The sequence below is a fragment of the Priapulus caudatus genome, unplaced genomic scaffold (assembly GCF_000485595.1).
Source record: "Priapulus caudatus unplaced genomic scaffold, Priapulus_caudatus-5.0.1 Scaffold468, whole genome shotgun sequence".
Lineage (NCBI taxonomy): Eukaryota > Metazoa > Priapulida > Priapulimorpha > Priapulimorphida > Priapulidae > Priapulus > Priapulus caudatus.
This window is the reverse complement of record NW_014577529.1, coordinates 49,491-58,690: the sequence shown is the minus strand read 5'-3', so window position 1 is coordinate 58,690 and position 9,200 is coordinate 49,491. Positions and strand designations below refer to the sequence as shown.

General features: G+C 43.1%; 2 protein-coding genes across 2 annotated transcripts in view; both read left to right on the top strand.

The window, feature by feature from the left end:
- Positions 1-450: 450 nt before the first annotated feature.
- On the top strand, positions 451-6,740 carry LOC106810721 (testis-specific serine/threonine-protein kinase 1-like). The gene is made up of 6 exons (XM_014814157.1): positions 451-617; positions 875-992; positions 3,285-3,433; positions 4,245-4,358; positions 5,193-5,355; positions 6,459-6,740. The coding sequence occupies exons 1-6, from the start codon at positions 451-453 to the stop codon at positions 6,693-6,695; spliced, it is 948 nt and encodes a 315-aa protein (XP_014669643.1). The 3' UTR covers positions 6,696-6,740.
- Positions 6,741-8,024: 1,284 nt separating this feature from the next.
- LOC106810724 (serine/threonine-protein kinase Nek2-like) overlaps positions 8,025-9,200 on the top strand; it is a 7,022-nt gene continuing 5,846 nt past the window's right edge. Inside the window, exon 1 of the mRNA XM_014814159.1 lies at positions 8,025-8,256. Within this exon, the coding sequence (XP_014669645.1) occupies positions 8,161-8,256 (96 nt within the window). The 5' untranslated portion in view covers positions 8,025-8,160. The remainder of the gene's footprint in view (positions 8,257-9,200) is intronic.

Here is a 9,200-nt window from a genome sequence, read left to right as displayed (position 1 = left end):
TTAATGTGTAAATTTTTGCACAACCGTATAATGTAAAAATCATCCATCCATTCATCCATCCATCAATCCATCCATCTATGCATCCACCAATCCATCATCGATCCATCAATCCATCTATCCATTCATTCATCCATCCATTCATCTATCCATACATCTATTTATACATACATACATCCATCCATCCAGCCATCCATCCATCCATCTATTCAGCCATTTATTCATTCATCCATTTATCCGTTTATCCGTCCATCCATCCATCCATCCATCCATCCATCCATCCATTAATTCATCCATCCATCCATTCATCTATCCGTGCGTTTATCCATGTATTCATACATCTAGATCAAATGTGCCGTTTAACTGCGCATTGGCACGCCACACACCGACCGTCGTGCATTGACCGTGGATGCAGCCGCAGCAGCGAGCCGCGTTCAACGGACCACTGACACGATGATGTCACTGTTCAACAGCGGCGCCTCTAGCAACGTCGAGGACGCCGAGTTGCGAAAGCGAGGCTACGCGCTGTGCAGCGAACTCGGGTCGGGCTCGTATGCCAAGGTCAAGTCAGCTTTTTCCGAAAAACTGACGAAGAAAGTAGCGTTAAAGATCATAGATAGGTTTGGAATGCGTTTATATATTTTTGATTCTCAATGCGGACGGAACGGCTGAGTTAACCCTCGGGTACAGTTCACGTGCCATTCCCATTGATTCAGCAAGCGTTCACTTATGAGTTAGCAATTTAATTGTAAACAATTAACGATAAGCACACTAATTACACAAACCGAGTAAAATTAAAACGGTAACAAATAGCTATAAACGTGAGAAATTGTCTCTCGAGTGAGTAAACCATCTCGAGAATCGTGATCCTTGACAGAAAGAAGGCGCCGCGAGACTTCCAGCAGAAGTTTCTCCCGCGCGAGCTGGAGGTGATGAAGCAGATGGCGCACCGTAACGTTGTCGAGCTGTACGAAATCATGGCATCTGCCGAAAAGGTGAAAAATGTCAGGCATCTGCGATCGTACCCCCGCCGTTTTAGAGCCAATTTTCATGGCGTTTCGTATTGTATGAGAACAATAGCTATCCTATATACAGCATGTTATGGAATAACCGTGATGAAAATCTTCGTATTAGAGCATATTTATCAAATGTGAATGCCATGAACACACTAATACTCCATACGCTATCCCACTAAATATACTGGACTAGTAGGTAATGGTACCCAATCATCGTTAGCATTTGATAGGTTGAAAGAACAAGGCTGGAGTTTGATTGCCGCTATTTTTAGGAAGGATACACGAAGGAGGCAATGACGATTATATGGGTGCGAAGCTAGAAAGAAATTGATTGGGGGTGAAATCAATGGGGTTCGTGAGGTACAACTCTTTTTTGCTCTGTTACGCAACGAAAATAGCAATATTTTTTATGCGCAATCTTACAATACATACGACTGACATCTGACCGCAAGCGTCCTCACCGTATAAAAAAAAACTCATCGTAAGAGAATTACGGCTCAAAACAAACGGAAACAACTGAAAATTCATCTGATATTTTCCGGTTTCTAGATAATTAAATAGGTCTAATCCCGAGCCTCGAAAATAACCGTTTCCACAGTATAGAATTTGTTAACATTAAGTTATTTGTTCCCATAATTGCCGCCGTAATACCTACAAGCGAATTTAATTGGCAGCACTGTCGCTCGCTTAATTTGTAGACTGGTACACTTTCGCTACACTGTGTCAAGAGACTATCTATGTTTCTATATCGTAGCGACGGGATACCAGTCTAGCGAGACTGAGATCCGCGCTTCCACCGTGCGAGCGTTGCCAACGCAACACGGCGTCACTCAGTCGGTTGTCGGGGCAACACGCGTGGGCGCAAACAAACGATTTCTCGCCGACTAGTCTGTCTCCTCTACTACCACACGCGCGCGTGCATCTTGAGAAGAATTCTCAGGAGATATTAGTTTCGCTATATATTTGCATGTTTCGAGGCCCATTCTCGTGTCGCGCTATCGCAGGCTTCGGTGAGTCCGGTGGTCGACGATTGAGTGGTAATAAATCCTCTATCGCGTAGAACCACTTCGCGAAATAAAACGACATCTGACAAAATGGCCGCGTATAGGATGCGCTAATGGAAGACAAATTACTGCACATCGCTACTCCTTCCTCTTCCCCTTTCTCCTCCGCTATCCGCGCTTTACTAGTAGTTAGTAGTAGTACATTTTTTGCAGTTGAAGTCTTCCCGGCGTTATAAACTTGCCTGTGCAAATATGAAATTGTTTGCCTTCGACCAGAGTGGCTCTCTCCCCCCTCTCTTTCTCTCTCCCTCCCTCCCCATATCTCTCTCTCTCTCTCTCTCTCTCTCTCTCTCTCTCTCTCTCTCTCTCTCTCTCTATATATATATATATATATATATAGATTCCAATGGTTGTTTATGAACTCGTATATATTTGCACATATAATCTCTCTCTCTCTCTCTCTCTCTCCTCTCCTCTCTCTCTCTCTCTCTCTACCACTACAAATATCTTTCTATCTATCTATCTATCTATCTATCTATCTATCTATCTATCTTCTATCTATCTACTATCTATCTTCTATCTATCTATCTATCTATCTATCTATCTATCTATCTATCTATCTATCTATCTATCTATCTATCTATCTATCTATCTACTCTATTATCTATCTATCTATCTATCTATCTATCTATCTATCTATCTATCTATCTATCTATCTATCTATCGTATCCTATCTATCTATCTATCCTATCCTATCTATCTATCTATCTATCTATCTACATCTATCTATCTATCTATCTATCTATTCTATCTATCTATCGATCTATCTATCTATCTATCTATCTATCTATCTAATCTATCTATCTATCTATCAGCTATCATCTATCCTATCTATCTATCTTATCTATCTAATCTATCTATCTATCTATCATCTATCTATCTATCCTCATCTAATATCTATCTACTCTAGCTATATATATATATATATATATATATGGTGTTTTCGTTACGAGAGCCTTCAGTAGAGTGAGTACTAGCCGTAGTGGTCGCGATGCCACGCGTTTCTTCATCGATCGCTCTCGCCACGACTGAAATAAATAAAAACCGGACGACGTGCACGAGCCAGGCACTCGAATGCGTTCGCGCGAAATTAGATTAGGCTTGGGCGCGCGCGCACGCGGCCCGAGTTTTAATCGAATCGCCGACGCGCGGACTACGGTCGTTCGCGATTCGATATTCACGTCTCTCTCTTCTCTTACTGCTCAAGGTGTACATTGTGATGGAGCTGGCAGCACACGGCGACCTGCTGGAGTACATCAAGCTGCGAGGCGCGCTTCCCGAGAAGGACTGCAGATACTTCTTCAGACAGCTCGTCGACGGCATCGAATACCTGCACAGCTTAAACATCGCTCACAGGTGAGGGTCGTCGAGGGCGTGACGACACATCCTCGGGCGGCGCTGGTAGTGCGAAATCGGGACGGAGAAAGCATTCCGTGTTTCGCAAGTTAAAAATTGGCCATTTCCAAGTACTCGATTTTGTGAAATCGCTTTCCTTAAAAAACCTCGGCTTTCCCACGTCCCGATTGACTCCTAACGTCGAATCACGATTTTTTCCGGTATTTCCCGGGTACCAGATAACTGAAATCCGGTCCTCCGAAAATAACCATTCCTATTTATTATAGTATATAGCATGGTGTTAATATAATAGATGGTAATGGTAGTCGTAATCGAGTGACGGCAATGGTAGCATGGTGTGGTTAATTGTGTGGTGGTGGTGGTGGTATAGTGGCAGACTCATGAGCAATATTCAACGGCACGCAAAATCCATGTCGCCGTGGGGAAATATTTACTAATAATCTCGGCAACTATATACACGCTCGCGCGCACCACACGCTCATAAGGCGTCGTGAAAGTTAAGTGAATAGAACACGAATCCCGATAAATAAAATAGCTACAGATGCGGCTAAAAAGCTCAAGTCCCCTGATGAGGACGTAACAGCTTTATGGAATTTTGATACAAAGGTCGCACGTTATACTACCATTACGACTACATACTGAATTACGAGCAACCGCGAAGCAAAATTTTTGCTCATTCGCCTCGGTGCTAATTCCTTTCAAGGCTGTGCAGCGTTAACGGGATTACTGCCGCGCTGGCATGATGCGATGGCGATATGCGAGCAGTTCTCAGCTGAGCAATAATAGAGCGGCGGTTTTCTCCTTCTTGCAGGGACTTGAAGTGCGAGAATGTTCTACTAGACGTTAACAATACGTTGAAGATTTCCGATTTCGGCTTCGCGAAAGTTTGCGCGGCTAAGGACCTGAGCGACACGTTTTGCGGCAGGTGAGAAAGTGTTTGTGCCGAGAGAACTCGACTGCGTTCTGCAATATTTACGACGCCTCTCTCCTCGCGCATGTGCTCGATCGACATTTGCGAGAACACTATATATGTATAATTAAAGAATATAAATGAATTAGACAAAACGTTTCTATTCTGCCTGAGGAGGAGACGTCTCGATCGGAAGCTCGCTCGATGCAATGAATTTATGACACCATCTTCTATTGTATTTTGATTTTTTTGTATATATATATATATATATATATATATGATATATAATATATATAACCGATATATGACGGTGAGATTTTTTACTAGACTCGTTTTATTGTTTGGTTGCGCAGCATTTCGTATTGTTATGCATTCTCTACTTCAATTCGCTATTGGATGAGTATAAATAACGGAAGGCGATAGCGACACGCCATGATTCTTTCGTTAATATTTAATAACCATGTGTAATCCCATCCATGTTTTCTTTAACAGCAGATCATTGCTATTTCGTGCGTGTCGCTCGATGAAAAATATTTATCACAATAGTGCTCGATGCGTGCTGAAATATAGCCAGCAATCTCCTGCCTGAAGCGCACTAGAATTTATGAGAAATACCCTGCTTGAAATGTGCTGGAAATTACTAGAAATCTCCTGCTTGAAGTGTTCTGGAATGTACTAGATATCTCCCCGTATAGCGTGCTGAAATCTACTAAAATCCCTCCATGCTTGCATCGCGAGGGGGAAAAGGTTACACGTCATTAACGTGATTAGAGCTAGAAGCGCGGGGCACTGAAAAGAGACGCTTTAATTATCACTAATACAGCTTTCTGCTCTTCTTCGCGATGACAGCGCCGCCTATGCAGCTCCGGAGGTGCTGCGAGGGATCCCCTACAATCCGGCGACGTACGACATCTGGTCGATCGGTATTATCCTCTACATCATGTGCTGCGGCTCGATGCCATTCGACGATTCGAATATGCGAAGGATGATAAAGGAACAATTAAGTAAAAAGGTCTGGTTCCCCGCGATCACATTGCAATAATTGTCAATGTAACATTGAAGAATTTTAAAAAGGATTTGCAAAAAATACCCTCTCTTCGCACACCCAACGTCGTTAAATACTACGCACCACGTACGATAAGTATGTCGCACGATACCCACCTGCCGCACAAGTTTTTATAGAGGATCCGATGTTGTAATTCCATCGAGATTTCGATGCTCTCGACGAGAGAGAAACCTTCGAAAGCGCGCGCGGTTTAGATGTCACTCGTTCATCGGCGGTTCATTTGTTTTCCTGCCCAGTTTTTTATGCGTGACTGCGATTTAAAACGAAATGAAGTAAAAAGTGCGAGTGGGAAAGCCAAGTAATTAGAGTAATTGCGGCTGCACGCGGGGGAATCACTACTGATTCGACCGAGTGACTTTGTATTTAATTATCTCTTATTCGGTGCTTAGTCGCAGTCGCATGGTCGTCGGTCCGCATAATGTTTAGTAAATTACTTAGTGTTGCCAGCTAACAAAACGTAGGAAATGAAGGACGCATGTGAATGTAATGCAAACAGTTTCTATCCAATGACGCGCGCGTAGGCGTAGACAAATCTGCACGCAGTTGCATGTATACATGTGAGTGGCCTGTTCTTGCGCGTGCGCACTCGCATGTGTGAGAGCGCCTGTGTATGCGCGTGATGGTATATATAATATATATATATATATATATATATATTATTATATATATTATATAATATATATATATATATAATATATATATATATTGCACGCGTATACGTGCGTGTGATTTTGTAAGCGCACATTTCATGTGTGCGCGTGTGTGTTGGAGAGCGTGTGCGCGCGTGTGTGTGTGTCTCTCTGTGAGCGTCCGTGTGCATACGTGCGTGCGCGCGCCTGTGTGTGTGTGCGGTCGTTGCTTGAATATTTTCAACAGAATCTGTGTGTGCAAGCTGCATGCGGCAAGTCGTGCTCCTACACGCCATGTAGGTGTATGTCACTTCAATTTCGCTATCTTCCACGACTGTCCCTATATGACTACGACTTCCGCCGATCTGGTACAATAAACGCCATCGTCTATACCTCGCCACTCTGTGATTTATCTTACAGCTGAGCTATTCCCGGTCCAAGCGTATATGTCACGACGTGAAAGATCTCATAGGAGCCATCTTGGAACCAGACGTGAGAATTAGACTGAAAGTAGACGGCATTAAGAATTCCGTTTGGCTGCGGGATAAATCATCCTACACGCCCCCGGCCACTCCAGAAAGTAAAAATGGCGGTTCTGAATGCTCGGGAGCCAACGCTAGTAGCAGCAAACAATCTGACGATACAAATCAGAACTAGGATCCTGGAGAATATATTTAGTACGGCTAATCTTTTCTCCTATGATACTCGCGCAATAAACAAGTTTATCAGTCACTGCAAGATAACTTCGTTTTGTTTACTATATGGGTTGTTATCGTTTTTATGGTGCGATACCATGGAGACAGATCCATGTGTAGTAAATTAAAAGAATCATAATCAGATGATTTTTGTGATGATTTTATACTATAAACAGGGCCGTAGCCTGCGGGGGCAAGGGCGGCTAGATTTTGGAGCAAAAAAAAGAAAAAAGTTCTACTAAAAGAGAATTGTCGTAGTCAGAATGATGGCTGTACATTGTACTCAAAAGTGCCTCAAATACCATCTCCTGCGATCTACATTTTCTAAATTTTCTGTGGGAGGACCCCCAGACCCCCACCGGTTTCTCACCCCTCATTTAAATCATGGATCCACCACTGCCCCCCCCCATAGGCTCAACCTACGCCCCTGATAAATGAGCAAAAATACCCTAATTGATACTCTGTGTAAGTTCCAATGGGGGTGACTCGTGTCCACAAGGAACACCCACGCTGTTGATGCGAATAAATTATATATTAATTTATGTGCGGATTTTCTGATAACTGTATCAATTATTGTCATTAAGTTTATTGATACACATATAATTATAATCGAATCTATAATATAGCAGATATTTGCAATATTAGAGATAGTTATGTAAACACCTTGTCATTATCACCTGTATAAGGAATACCGGTAATAATCCGAAAAATAACAACATACATTCCTTAATTCGCTTCCAGTAATGCGAATGCGTTCCCCGAAATGTGTACCACTTTATCCTGGAAGTTACCCCCACCGATAAGTGTCGCACGTGCCGTGAATTACGCGAAACAGGGTGCTGAAGTTGCCGACGGGAGTGAGTAAGGTGTCCGACGGTGGGGGGGGGCTATAAGACCTACGCCGGGGAACTAGGGGTACTTATAACTTACATTGCGAGTAGGAGGACAAACCCCCAGCTCGCTATCTAACGCGAGGAGATGTGGATCGTTTGATTGTTTGCCAAATATAAACTGTTTAAATAGCATCTTTAGCGCTTTCACCAGGAAATACTAGTAACATGATTACAAGAGTACATAATAGAGATCTCTATTATGTACTCTTGATAATTATTGACAGACAAATCAGCATTTATCCTGATATTTGATAGATATGATGAGCTGATGAGATTACGTACAACCAGAGCATATAAATCGCTGGTGATTTATATGCTCTGGTACAACGTAACAAATTTATCCAACAGATGGCGCGCAAATCAGTTGCGTTCGCCAATCACAGGCACAATTTTTTAGGGACAGGCACAGGCGTCAATTTCGAAGTAACAACAGTCAACATGTCGGAAAGTTTATTCTCCTATAATTCTTCTATGAAACGCAGCTAATTTTTGAACCGGCACTGAAATATATGCAAAAACTTCGAGCAATTCATAATGCCTTCGTCAGTTGATGACTACGAAGTTATAGGTATGGTGGGAAAAGGTTCCTATGGAACTTGTAAAAAGATAAAAAGAAAATCTGATGGAAAGGTACGTAGGTGTTTAGGCTAGCCACAAGTTCCCTTCTCTCTTAATAACGCTGAGAGGGTCTATGTCTCCCGGGGTACTGCCGGAACGTACCCTGGTACTATCTAATATGGCTCATACTCATAGGGTCGATGTCCCTCAGGTTACTGCCGGAACGTACCCTGCATGGTCACTATTTGATATGGTTACCGTTAGGATTAGGGTTAGGGAATAGGTGTAGGCGACTCCCTAGACTCGTTAGTCACGTAGGCGAGGTACGGTCCGGCATATTAGATAGTACCAGGGTACGTTCCGGCAGTACCCCAGGGGACATAGACCCTCTCTGCTCTAATATGCCGGACCGTACCTCGCCTAGCTACTCCACTAACGAGTCTAGGAAGACGCCTATGCCTACTCCCTAACCCTAACCCTAATCCTAACCCTAACCATATCAAATAGTGACCAGAGTACGTTCCAGTATACCGGACCGTACTCAGGGTACGTTCCGGTATACCGGACCGAGTCTAGGAAGTATACGAGTCTAGGAGTCTACTCAGAGTACGTTCCGGCAGTACCCTGGGGACATAGACTCTATGAGCCTTTTATTAAGCACACTACGTTGGCGTGTTGTTAGTGTTACGGTAAGACCTAAGACGTGTAACAGTCGGAGAGCCTGGTCGGTTTAGTGTTTAGGCTAGATACAATAATGTAACCCAACTTTTTCTACTTGGGGTTTCTTACTCTTCTTGTATTACTCTTCAACCTCTACTCTTGTTGGGTTACATTATTGTATCTAGTGTTTAGACTAGCCCGACCAGGCTCTCCGACTGTTACAGCTCTCGCCAACGTAGTGTTAAGCCACAGGCACTTGAAGCGTTTCAATAAAATATATACGCAGGGGTCGTGTGCTGTGCACGGGGACAGTTAAATATATTATAGTTAAATATATATTTAACTGTCGCCGTGCA

Coding starts and splice junctions, on each gene's coding strand:
- LOC106810721 (XM_014814157.1), top strand. CDS start 451: ATGATGTCACTGTTCAACAGCGGCGCCTCTAGCAACGTCGAGGACGCC. Junction 618..874: donor GCGTTAAAGATCATAGATAG/GTTTGGAATGCG, acceptor GATCCTTGACAG/AAAGAAGGCGCCGCGAGACT. Junction 4,359..5,192: donor AGCGACACGTTTTGCGGCAG/GTGAGAAAGTGT, acceptor TCGCGATGACAG/CGCCGCCTATGCAGCTCCGG.